This window comes from Macrobrachium nipponense, chromosome 8 (genome assembly GCF_015104395.2).
Source record: "Macrobrachium nipponense isolate FS-2020 chromosome 8, ASM1510439v2, whole genome shotgun sequence".
Lineage (NCBI taxonomy): Eukaryota > Metazoa > Arthropoda > Malacostraca > Decapoda > Palaemonidae > Macrobrachium > Macrobrachium nipponense.
The window spans coordinates 29716343-29730567 of record NC_087203.1 but is presented as its reverse complement, the minus strand read 5'-3'; the positions used below and the strand labels follow the sequence as shown (position 1 = coordinate 29730567).

Here is a 14225-nt window from a genome sequence, read left to right as displayed (position 1 = left end):
TGTAAGGTAATTTTTCTCTTTGAAATTGGGTCCAGTAATAATAATAATATAATAATACCAGCAACAGTAATATACTAGCATACCAGTAGTAAAAATAATATTAATATCATTAATAATAATGTGATGATAATAATAGTAAACAGATAGAAATAATAGTAGTAATAAAAATAATAAAGTATAGTACCATGAGCTGGACCGAGAACTTTCAATATGGCCGCTCGAGGTCACACATAAGGCAGGGAGATCTCCACTCCAGTGATATACGCTCTATGATTCCTTTCAAGACGTCACGGATTAATGATATTACCTTGTGTAACTATTCAATTTGCTATCGATGATTTCATAACCATTTTCATCACAAAATTTATTTGGAAAACAATTATTATTATTACTCACATAAAAAAAAACGTTCTTACTACTCCTTTGAATATGGATGCGAATTTTTGTACTATGGAAGGACAACTGGCTCCATCGAGCCCTGCATCTCAGCGGACGAAAGCAACTTACTCGCCTCATCGAAAGGAGACTTTTGCTCCAACAATATCATTCATAATACATCATTACTCATTCCGTTGCTTAGAATGCTGCTTTTTCTAAATGAAACCCACCCTTAAGATATGGGCCTCCGAAAATATAATTTTCGCCCTTTACAGCTTAAATAACTGATTCATGAAGCTGTAAGATAGTTTTCGATATAAAGCCTGGTCTTCTGAGGGTATAGTAGTGCCATGGACTAAAAGTAGAACGGATTGTACTACGCAATAACACGTTCCCTATGCGAGACTGGATTGTACTTGGCTGTAGTACTAGGCCCGAGTTTCGCATAAATAACGCCGCTTCAAAAAGCACATTTCTCAACAGACACTGAATACCTTTTCATTGTTATCCGTCCTCCCTGTCTTTGCACTAATTTGTTCAGTTCTTTGCAGCAAAAGTTGGGATATCTTATTCGCAAGAACTGAGAGAACGATAAATTTCTGACGCAAACGTTGACAATGAAGTGAACAGCACCACCTAGGCTTGAGATAGTTATATTTTAAGCAATTCCCCTTTGTCTACGTTGGTTATGCGATAATGCGGGTGTTAAAACAATGGGAAGTATGATCTATATGAATGAAAGCAAATGGTTGTGAAAACGAGTGTCACGATGGAAGGTGATAGGAAACGGTTAGAGAGGTCTGCGGAGTTGGTTAAAAATTTGGAGTAGAGTATCTAAAGAAGTTAAATGTTTGCACACCATAAGCAGAAATGCCCAACGGAGCCAAAGAGGGACACTAAGATATCAGACCTGTCAACCCTACCTGAAACTTCTGCTGGAGATTTACAAAACAAATGCAGGAGATTCATAAATCCAAGGCAGTATGTCATATTTTATTTTAATAAAATTCATCCAATAACTCTCAATATATTGCATTTTATCCATCTACTAAGAACATAGATACATAATTTCATGAATAAATAAACCAAAATTAAATAAAAAGGCATATTTATCCATATGACACAATGGCTGTGTTCAAAGCCTGTTGTACATATTATTGCATTGCATTGTATGGGCAGAATATGCCAGAGTGAATCACTTTTGAACCTCAGAGTGTGCTCGGTTATATGCATACGTTGCTGACCTAGCTTTTACAAGTAATTAACTGTTTGGTTTATACTCATAGCAAGCCTTTTTACAGGTAGTAAGTGATTCTAGTGTCCCTTCAATACTAAGACTGGCTCTCTTATTGACAGCACTGAACACCCTTTCTTCATCGGCATTACTGTGAGGTAAGGTCAGAGCTAACTTGGCAACCTTACTGAGAAGAGGAAGTTTCTCTTTCTCTTCATCATCAGTTTGTTTAGATACGTAAGCCCAGACTTTATCCATGCAGATTATGTTGGACTGGCCTTCCTTATAAGTGGAATCAGCCAGAACTTCATCTGAAAGGTCTGGCAAACATCTGTACAGCATTAATTCATCGTGGAGGTTTTCTTAGTTATCGCCTTAAAAAATGTTTGAGAATTTATTAATGAAAAAGTCTACGGCGGGAGATTTTATCTAAATACGTGAGAATCGAACGCCAATGTGGAATACGGCAGGTATTTTAAAAATGTGGGAGACTCCCGTGAAATGCGGGAGGGTTGGTAGGTCTGAGATATTCCAGAGGAAACAGACGAAGTCGTGTTGACTAAACCAGAATTGAAAAACAAAATATAGTATACGAAACGTGATGGCAATTTAAAAATCCCCAACTAGTCATGTGCACGCGCACACACACATATATAATATATAAAGGAATTAGTATCATGCTAATTCATTTATTTAGGATATTAGAAATAAAGGGGAAATAAAAACAAAGTTTCTTACAGAGTTTTATTTATTACAATGAAAAGCATACACAATAACTCCATACACATGATACGAGGACAGTTTGATTCCCATCCAAAGACGTATTGTTTCATGAATACTAGGTACCCTTTCCTGATTTCGTTCATTCCTATCTCATTTCCACTCACGTAGCCTCCTTCCTTAGTAGGCTAAACGAGAATGGTGACACAGGGTCCACAGTTTGAAATTTTGTTGTTTACCTGATGTTTCTCGTCGTTCACTCTCTGAAATCTATGGAGAGGTTTTTATACTTTTGCCTTCCCTGTTGTTGATGACGAGATGTCGGTTGCAATACAAATAATATTTTTTAAAACATTATTTTCCTAACTAGATGCTGCATAATGGTCGCGGAGACGCGGTAAAATCTGATCTTTTGAATCGTGGGGTTTTCAGATTTCCCTTTGAAGTTCCGTTGAGGGTAGAAATGGGTATATTTTGCTGTTGCAAGCCATTCTTGTGTCAGCACGGGCTCTTACTCGTTTAAATGGATATCTAAACTGCTCATATTTCACTGGGTGAAGTTACTGCAAAATGTCCGAGGTCAATGAAGGAACCGGAAGCAACAGGGGAAGCTGAACAATCACTCCGAAAGCAGGTCCAGTGAATCGGTAAGGACGAAGAGGCGTTGGTCGTAAAGTCGGTGCTTCAATTTGGTGGCAAATATTCTTTCTTCGGAGGTAGATAGCCATCCTTAGGAGGTAGGTATTTGTCATCTGGAGGGAGGTACGCTTTCTTAGGCGGAAGATAGCCATCTCTTGGGGGTAGATAGCCTTGTTTTGGAGGCAGATATTCGATGATATGGGCATCTTCGTTCGTACTAGCTTCTTCCTCAAAAGAAATGTCCAGTTCCCGGGACTCGTCTGGGCGCGAAGCACTCCTCTCGAATCTACTATGCTCAGGTTGACCGAGGTCCTTTAGATTTTGAATAAAGAGACGAGGTCAGAGTTGTAACCACAGCGCTTGTTACTTATTCAAATATACTCAATATTACTATATCTATTTTTTCTATTGTTTGTCTCATTTATTGTCCTATAAACGATTTTTGTTTATATTGTTTTGTCTCCTGCCTGTGAAACTGAGTTCGGATTTAAGTACTGACTTTACGGTCCATGTTATGAAATTTCTTGTCATTTATTCTTAATCATTTCTATGATCTCAAATGATCAACATGACCTTCCTCCTTTGTTTATTTGTTAACAACACTCACACAACTTGAGAGGCAGAGCAAACAATTATTAAAATCATGCGTCCCAAAAAAACTAGTATCTACAAAAACTACACTGCAGATCGCGTTGATTGTACAGATGCTTTATAACCAGCGCCCTTTATCTCTACCCTCACTGTAAAATGAAAGTGTAGTTACTCTTTTGTCCTTTTCGATACAATCTTCAGAAGGGATACTTCATTTATACCTGGCTTTCGAGGTCCCGTGCAAAGTTAGCGTTCGAGATTTCTTCTTCTTCTGGGTCCTGCGGGAGACAAGGAGCAATGATGAGTTTTTTTTCTAATACAAAAATAAATCCACTGAATCTTAACACTGAAGTTTACAGAGCTGAGAGGTATTTTGGAGCTGTTTTATGTATGGAGTATTCGCTACTAAACTGCGTTGCAACACAGTTATGTAGTATTATTCTAAGATCGCTAACTAAACATAATGATTAGAATTTCATAGCTTGTTTAGGAATTCAAGATAATCAGGCATTCAGCCTTTACAATTCCCTCATTGTATTACTGTTCGTGTAATTCACAGTTGGACAACAAACACCCTTGATTTGGTCCTGATAAGAAGAATATAATAGCCTCAGATTAATGAGGTAGAGAGAGCCAAGCTTAAGAAAATAAATATAAAAATATAGATACTCGTCCCACCCTAAATTTTTATTGATTATCACAGAATTTAAACTTCCAGGTTCAATCTAAGGACGCTGTTTCTTTGCAACAATGAGGAAAATTATGGCGGGGGGGGGGGGGGATGAAGAAGCAAATGTCGTCAATCTTACAGCTATTACAGCCACGTGATTCACAAACGCTAATATGACTTCCAACAGCAATAATAACAATATTTTGTTTTCGAATTTTATCCCCTTGGAGGGATGTGTCGGGATGAGGTTGCAATATAGTCCCATGCCAAGGACAACATTGTTGACAAGAATGGCATCCTGTAGGCCGTTGAGCTTATAATGATCCTTCCTCAAGTTGGTATGTAATTTTCTTCGTTTCAGCAGATAAATCAATAAATTTTATCATTTACCTGCTGAAACGAAGATACAGTATACGCCTAGCTGTGAGGCGCTCTATGAACCGAACGGCCTCCAAAGTGCAATTCTTTTCAACGAATTTTGCCTCAGAAGAGGGTCTTCTTCCATAATAATAATAATAATAATAATAATAATAATAATAATAATAATAATAATAATAATAATAATAATAATATGACCAAACGTGGCATATTTTACTTCGTGTTTCAAAATTACAATGAAAAGAAAGAGAGAGAGAGAGAGAAAAAAAAACTAGACTAAAGAAGCCCTTGCCTTGTAAAGATCTTCGTTCAGGTAGTAGAAATTAGGCGAGACGGAGCAATCGACGTTGAACCACCAATCGCAGGCGAAGATCTCCTGGTGGAAGATGGTGGCATTCGGGCACAGGAAGGTGGCTATGTTATGCTCTGGGTCCTCGCGGCAGATGTGGTACACCTGCGGGGCACAGAAGGAGACGATAGGTTTATGCGCCTTGGTTGCACCAAAGGGATACAGAGAATTTAGGGGACTCTTTTAGGTACCTAGAGAATGGGAGTCATTGGAGATCGTGGTACATTCATGCAAGTGTCTACACACACACACACACACACACACACACACACACACACACACACACACACATATATATTATATATATAATATATAATATATAAATTATATATATATATATATATATATATATATATATAGATATACATATATGTAGGCTACGGTAAATATGGCATTTTACCGTTGTCATGGTTTCTGTGAATACGGTCTGAATTAACCTGTCAGTCTTCTTTCATGAAAAATAAAAAGATATATAATTTTTGTACTTTTCTTGAGAGCAGATTAAGAGATTGATTAATCTAAAGGTAAGGAAAACGTTAATTCACATTGTATTTATGTAAATCACAACTACAGTCAATAAATGAATACCGAATAATATTACTTCCATTTTTATCAAATACAGTGATCCCAAAGCAAAACGTTTTAGAGATAAAAAAAAAAAGCACCAACTGGTAACTCTAACTGGATTCCTCTTCTAGAAGGTTATATGAAGGTGCTGAAATTAGGCCTATCCGGCGACATGAAAGTAATAATGAGCAGGCGCGCACGAAGAGGACTGCTGTCCTATGGTACGTCACGAATTTGGAGAAACAAATCCACAATTATGTATGGGTACAAATATATTTAAGAGCAAATCTAAACAAATAGCTGTCGGGAATCTGTTCGATTCTCCTTTTCAAAATGGGAAACGAACAGATTCCCGGGAATCTGTACGACTGATAAGGGGGATCGAAAAGATTCCCGAAAGCTCTCTGTTTAGATTTATCTTTGAATATTTTTGTACCCATACATAACTGTGGATTTGTTTCTCCATAACAAGACTCATGTTACTATGGGTACTTTTTAATAATAATTTTCTTATGAAAGTCGGCCTATGCTTTTCAGATCCAACCATCAGGCGAATCTTTACACGTTCTTAGTGATCGCCACCTTCTCCTATGGGGATTTTTTTGGGGAACCTCACTTGTCGCTAACAAATAAGTCATCTAAAATCAGTTACAATGTCATATTGGATGTGTTTTGACGCCATTTTCGTTCTTGGCTCAAATTATTGACCAATCTGGAGAAAAGTTTTTCCTTATCTTAGTCCTATAGTTACTCTTTCTGTCGTCTGCACTTCTCTCTGTCCACCCTCAGATCTTAAAAACTAGTAGTGAGGCTGCAGGGCTGCAAATTGGTATGTTGATCATCCACCCTCCAATCATCAAACATACCAAATTGCAGCCTTCTAGCCTCAGTAGTTTTTATTTGTATACAAGGTTAATGTTAGCCATAATCCCGCGCCTGGCAGCGATACAGGACAAGGGACTATACCGGGCCGTGGTCACAGTTTCATATACCACGGCTCATACAGCATTATACCGCGGCCACCGAAAGATAGATACATTTTTGGTGGCCTTGATTATACGATGTACAGAAAACTCGGTTGCCAAAACACATACTTTAAGTTCATTTCTTGCTGAATAGGTTGTCAGTGAAGCTCTCAGTTAAGATAAAAGTGTAACTCTACGGACGGACGCACATACACAAACGGAGTCAAGACGCAAGAAAAATATTAAAATATTAGACAACGTTGTCCTGGAAAGTAAAAACATGTGAAGACTTGAAACACACACACGCGCACACATATATATATATATATATTATATATATATCTATATATATATATATATATATATATATTATATATATATATGTGTGTGTGTGTGTGTGTGTGTGTATATATATATGTATATATACACAGATGGGTACATTTGACCCGTATTTCCACCCCGAAATTAATCTCATCTTACCTGGCACCCATGGTCAACATCGGCATAATATCCTGGGATCCTGTTATCGCAGTTGAACTGGACAGTGGCAGGAATTTCGTTGTAGGAAGGCATATCGGCCGGGAACTGTTGAAAAAAAAATAAATAAATAAATATTGAATCGTTTTTAGAAATGTTACTTTTTCACTCCAACACCAAGTCCAAGCTTTTTCAGGTGTCGTAAAGGTACCTGCTTATACTTTTCATTCTAGCTGAAAGAAATCTGCTTTTTGAAGGCCACACAGAATGCCTGAAATTATGGTCAGTTGGAAATGATGACGATATCAACGAAAACTGCTTCGCAAAACGGGAAAGATTTACTAAGCAATGAAAACACAACGCTTTCATTTACCAATCTCAGGAATTAACCAAAAAGCAAAGTCAGAAAGATCACTGAAAGACGCAAGACACGAACACAACACAACGGGGCATGCTCAGCTAACCTGTGCATCGTTGTACACGGCGTCGAAGAACTCCAGAAGTCTTGCCGATGCCTCCTTGGCTTCCCTACCTGTGGCCAGGGGGAAGTCATGTTGCCGCTCCAAATCGTCAAGTTTGGCGCCTAGGACCTGTAGTTAAAAACAGCAAGATTTTTTTTTTTTTAGATATTACCATTGCCGTGCATTCACCTTTCTAAACCAACGAATAAGAGATCCTATGCTTCCAAAGGATTCGGTCTAGTTTTTAATTCGATAACTAGAAAGAGGTGAAGGTAGTGATGACTGAAAGGCTGATACCGAGGGCTAAGCTGAACGTGTTCTCGGTTTTAGGAACATTATTCTTTGAACTCGTATCAAATCGTTATCAACTCTTTGTATGTACGTTTTGATATAAAAATGATTGAGGATTTTATTATTTATCACCATTATAATAATAATAATAATAATAATAATAATAATAATAATAATAATAATAATAATAATAATAATAATAATAATAATAAAACACCAAGAGATGAAGGACACGATCAGGAAAGAATATATGCAGAACTTAAGGCGATACTCAAGTCAAAAGTCAACGCCGGAAATATGATAAAAGCCATAAACATATGGGCAGTCCATGTAATCAGATACAGCGCAAGAGTAGTGGGTGGAATGGACGAAGGCAGAACTCAGCAGCATAGACTTGAAAACTAAGAAACATATGACAATACACAAAGCACTACCCAAGAGCAAATGCGGACAGACTATACGTACATAACACGAAAGGAAGGAGGGAGATTGCTACTAAGCATAGAGGACTGCGTCAACATTGAGAACAGGGCCCTGGGGCAATATCTGAAAAGCAGTGAAGACGAGTGGCTCAAGATTGCATGGGAAGAAGGACTGATAAAAGTAGACGAAGGCACAGAAATATACAGAGACAGGAGAATAAAAAACAGAACAGAGGAATGGCACAACAGATCAACATACGGACAGTACATGAGACAGACTAAAGAACTAGCCAGCGATGACATATGGCAATGGCTACAAAGGGGAGAGCTCAAGAAGAAAACAAGGAATGATAAGAGCGACACAAGAACCAGATAATGTTCAAAGAACGACAGATGGAAAATCAGCATTAACCACCAGCCAGCATCAAATATCAAACTCCCAATTTACCTTAAGAAGAAAAGGGATGAAATTACAATCGAGACCAACAGTTACGTCATCTCCTGCGATTCTAAGTTAGCTCTTACGAGCGCTTTAGAATGAAATGACATCATTATTCATAATAAAGTAAAGTAGTTTCATATACGTACCGTCACTGACAGCAGACAAGCAATGATCAGGGACTTCATGGCTGGATGCGTTGCTGTAAAGTAATAATAATAATAATAATAATAATAATAATAATAATAATAATAATTTTCAAATGTATAATTATAACAGATTTAAGCTCCAGAGAATATTATAAAAATTGGGAACAAAAGTCTTCAAGTCTTTTTCTCTGATGTGATAACACTGAAAATAAATAGAGATTCAAGTACTTCTCCTATTAGTAAGAACGTCTAGCTATACCTCACATGCGAGTCATATATATGCATATAATTGCTTATACGAATACGTAAATATATATATATATATATATATATATATATATATATATATATATATCACGAAAAGGTAAAAACGTGATGATTTTACGAACAAAGTTACAACCACGAAGGAATGAGTGAAACGGTGAGATGCTGTGACCGTCTTGGTAATAAGACGAAATTATATAGTACTTAGCATCTCATCGTTTCACTCTTTCCATCGTGGCTGTTTGTCTTGTTTCCCTTAATGTTGTATATATATATATATATATATCTTATATATATATATATATGTGTGTGTGTGTGTGTGTGTGTGTGTGTGTGTGTGTGTGTGCGTGTATGTGTGTGTGTGTACATAAGACACGAAGAGAAAGCTGAAAAAGAGGAGGGTACAAAGGTTATCCTGAACACACGAAATCCACATTCTCTTTTGACCAAGAAACCTGTGTATTACAAGTTTCAAGAGAAGGTGACCATGTTTGCCTTCAGACCGCAAGGCTAAGAGGAGCCTCTTCTTCGTCTGTCAGGGACAACAACATTAGAGAAAAAAATCAAACCTCCTGACGACCAAGACGAAAGCAAATATTCATATTTATGCGTCCACGCAGTTCGGTTCCTGGTATTTGCACCTCACGTGAAAGGTTGAAAAAAGGTCGGTTCGAAATATGGGTTTCATCTTCTGGCGTTACATCGCCAGTGAGTGCCTTGTAAATCGGCATAACAGAGATAGACTGATAGATAAGAAACCTGTCCGGCAACTTTCCTTGCAGCTTTCAACATCCTTGCAGAGGACACGCGGATTAGGCATCGGATATCGAAATACTAAGATCATATTACACTCCCCATCCAAAGATGGATGAAGAACTTCATTGATAGTTGTCAGTCGAAATCTTTTGTGTTAGAATTTGTCTTGATCGCGCGTGTACTTATATGCAGTGTACTTATATGTGCATGTATTGCAACAGACCCCTATTTCTCACTTATTGTCAGGTGTGCGCAATTACTTCCTTGTTCACACGACACCTGCCATCCCTCCAATTTTATTGTCTGTTACGAGCCTGGACTAAAAAAGAACCTTTCCAAAATCACATTGACGTGAACTCTTAAGAAATTAAGACGCAACGGACAACTGTCCCTATCAGAAAGAAGAAGAAGAAGAAGAAGAAGAAGAAGAGTCGGGAAAGGAGGAAAAGAAGAGGATGAATCGTCAAAGGCGGAGGAGCCAGTTGGTGACCTTGAATACCCGTCTTCAGTCGTAGGACCACTCTCCGTCTCGATGAGACGTCTTCGCCCCGAGGACAGAAATTCCTTTCGGAAGGGATAGGAAACGAGCGGGCTGCGGTGGTAAGGATTGCGTCGTAAGATTAGGAGACCTGTATGTCCTTCTCCCTTGAGAGAGATAGGACTATTATTTAGATTTTTAAATTAAATTCAATTTTATTACTCAGTTACGTCACGTCAGTGAGTGTTACTGTCGGTCAGGCTTTTCCATATCTAAGGGAATCTTATATATATATATATATATTATATTATATATATATATATATATATAAATATAAAAATATATATATATCTATATATATTATATATATATATATATATATATATATAATATTATATCTCGGATATATAATATATTAATTATATAATATATTATATATATATCTATCTCTCAGATATATATAGATATATATCTCATATATCTAGTATATATATAATAGATATATATCTATTATATATATAAAATATCTAGATATATATATATACCTATATATATATATAATAGATAATAATATCTATATTATCTAGCTATATCTCTATAATATATAATATTATATTTATATAATATCTATATATAATTATAATTATATATATACTATATATATATAGATATAATATATATAATATATATATATATGTATATATATATATATTATATATATATTATCTATATATATATATGATATTATATATATATATTGATATATGTGAATATATATAAATCATATAATATCTACCACTGCTATTCAAGCTTTGTAAATTAAGATCATCGTCATTTGCAATACATATTTATTTCAGGACTTCTTGCGGAACCCCTGATGATGGCATGGGGAACCTCAGGGTTCCGCGGAACCTTGATTGGGAATCGCTTTCTAAGAAATATTCACATTTTCAAACCAAGGCCTGAAGGAAACCAGCTTGCTGACTGAACCACCATCATTATTCCTCAGCAAAGTGAAAGCAAGGAACATTCTCTTTCTACAAATTCGCCTAAAGTTGCCATACACTTACGAAATACATACTTGCATATATTAGCCTCTAGCCCTTCATGTAAATGTCATTTAAATATTTTTATAGATTTTCCCCATTTACAAATGACTTTTAAGCGTAGCATTAACTATTCGGTTGGTTTATTTTCACTGGTTAGCCAGCATGATTTTACCCGCGGCACGGGTGATTAAAACTTTGTTAAGACATCGATATCATAATTTGTTTTCATATAATGCAGTTTTTTTTTTTGTATTTTACATTGTACTCTAACATTTACATTTCTTTACTTTTACTATACAAAAAAACCTTTTAAGGTTCTTACAGTTTAGATTGCCAAGACCAACACATTACAAATTTTCTAGATTCTCAAAGGACACCCACAGACTTTACCTAAAGGAATATCAAAGGACTCCCATAGGGTCCTACTAAAGGAATCCCAAAGGACTTCCATAAGGCTCTCCTGATGAACCCGCGCAAGGCTCTCTCAAAGGACAAACATTGGGTTCTACCAGAAGAATCCCATAGGACTCTTCCGGAGGACTTTCATAGGGCCTTCCTAAAAGACACCCACGGGGTTCTATCAAGGACGTCTCACAAGGATCGCTCGGAGAACTTGCTCTTCAATGAAAGTGGAGAGAGAGAGAGAGAGAGAGAGAGAGAGAGAGAGAGAGAGAGTTGGACAGCTTAAGGAGATGAGACAAACGTGGACGGATGAATGTTAACGAGAGAAAGCAATGCAGGATGGGGCTCTGCAAAATATCCTCCTACGGGATACTGCATTTGAGAGTGTCACAATGTCCCAAGGCAAAGGAGTGCTCGGTTTTTTCCATCTGTCCATCCGCCTGTGGTGTTTGCGTATGGTAACACTGCGTCCCGGGCTTTAGCTAGTTCCATTCAGCTTACATTCAACAATAATAATAATATCCTATTTCGAATATTAACGGTGTACTTCGCATACAGTAAATTATTAAAACACTTTTCAGTTGCAAATGTACACCCAGATATCCTTTTATTTACCTAAAGCTTGCACATACCGTAACTATTTAAAGCCCGGGACGCAGTGTTACCATACAAAAACACCACAGGTGGATGGACAGATGGAAAAAAAAACAGAGTATAGTGAAGAAGGAGGGGTGGTAGGACCCCTTCGTAAGAGATGCCACTAACACAACTCTCGTAAACGAAGATGCAATGCATTGGTACCCTCATACAATTGTCCTTGTTTTTATTAGTATACTTACAACATTTTGTCTGTTTATCTATTAGTGATTAATTATTGTTTCCTATTTAACGAGTGGTCTCTTCTTCCCATTACCTTCTTTTTCTTCTTTCTAATAAACACCATATTCTTTGGAAGCTTGATAATAATAATAATAATAATAATAATAATAATAATAATAATAATAATAATAATAATAATAATAATAATAATAATAAACAGCCCCTACACTTGGTGACAACGAAAGCCACTTAGATTTACTATTAATTTTTCTTAAAGTTATCAGTCGCGGAGGATCACTAAAGATTCCGCGGTAAAGCTACTAGTTATCTCCTTGTTATAAGTTTCAGTACACAGTTGGTTCGTTAATGGCTCTTCTTGTCAACTACCTTGTATCAAAACTTATGTAAGCTCCAGAAATTGATGCACATATTCGAAATTCCTAGTGGAATATTTATGACAGTGTTGCCTCAAATTCACATAGAAATAGGATAGAACATACGTATAGCTTCGGCCTAATGCCAACCGCTGGGACCTATGGGGTCATTCAACACGGAAACGAAAATTGACAGTAAAAGGGGTTGAAAGGTGTAACAGGAGGAAAAATTTGCAGTTACATTGCGAATGAATAAATTGTTAGGAGTGGGTGGAAAGTAAGATGGAAGAAAGAGAATATGAAGGAAGGTACAGTAAAAGAAATGAAAGGGGTTGCAGCTAGGGGGCAAAGGAACGCTGCAAAGAACCTTAAGTAGGTAGTGCCTACAGACCTAGCTACAGTGCACTAAATGAGGTGCACGGACGGCGCTACACCTCCACGGAGCAAATTCACGTATGACATTTTTATACTGTCAAATATCAAGCCACAAATACTCCCTAATATTCAATTTACTATATCCTGGGAACACCACCATTGGGATTTATAATTAAGCACATCTGCCCTGCCAAAATCCAACCCTGGGCTTATGTGAATTGCAATCTTGACAATAAAGTGATAAATTAGTTAGTTTATCCACTACCTCTGTATAAAACCCAAAGGTCGAAGGTTTGAATCACGCATAATTCCCAAATTTAGACAGTTCTACAAAATGAGAAATCCTAAAATCATACCCACCTTTGTCGAGAGACCCAAGATGACAGAAAATCGTCAGCAGTTGCTTCCTTCAAGTTCGAGTTCGCAACCCTGGGCACGACTGATACCGCTTTGAGCTGAGCGTCGACTGACCACACACTTCCCACCACAAGGGTTTGCGAGAACTTGACCAGGGGTATGAGAGAGAGACCACCGAGAGAGGTTGGTCCCCCGAGTTGACGGGTACCTACGGGGAGGATAGATAGAGGTGGAGGTCAAGAGAGGAATGGGGGAGGGGAGGGGGTGAGGTGGGGATGACGGTAGTATGCTAGTACCTTGCCTTGACCTCCAGACCCTTTTTCTTTCTGATGGTGCCTATGGCGGTAGGAGCTTCTTCACTTAGGATGCAAGTTCTCTCTCTCTCTCTCTCTCTGAGAGTTCTTACAGGGACACATATTCTGCATATAATAAAAAGAATATTCTCTATTAAATATCAATGTATCCATATCCACATGGCTATTATAATCGGTGCACTTTGGTCTTTGTTCGTTTGTATGGTGTTTTTACGTTGCATGGAACCAGTGGTTATTCAGCAACGGGACCAACGGCTTTACATGACTTCCGAACCACGTCGAGAGTGAACTTCTATCACCAGAAATA

The 14225-nt window shown here is 37.3% G+C and overlaps 1 protein-coding gene across 2 annotated transcripts; it reads right to left on the bottom strand.

The window, feature by feature from the left end:
* Positions 1-2342: 2342 nt before the first annotated feature.
* Positions 2343-13765, bottom strand: LOC135222632 (uncharacterized). Of its 2 annotated transcripts, XM_064260758.1 has the most exons (7): positions 13608-13764; positions 8731-8783; positions 7433-7558; positions 6972-7076; positions 4903-5064; positions 3784-3840; positions 2343-3283 (listed from the first exon to the last, which is right to left on the bottom strand). In XM_064260758.1, the coding sequence occupies exons 2-7, from the start codon at positions 8767-8769 to the stop codon at positions 3017-3019; spliced, it is 756 nt and encodes a 251-aa protein (XP_064116828.1). In that variant the 5' UTR covers positions 8770-8783; positions 13608-13764; the 3' UTR covers positions 2343-3016. The 2 variants fall into 2 exon arrangements, with proteins under 2 accessions (XP_064116828.1, XP_064116829.1); XM_064260759.1 differs by lacking the exon at positions 7433-7558 and having other exon boundaries at positions 13608-13765.
* Positions 13766-14225: the final 460 nt, after the last annotated feature.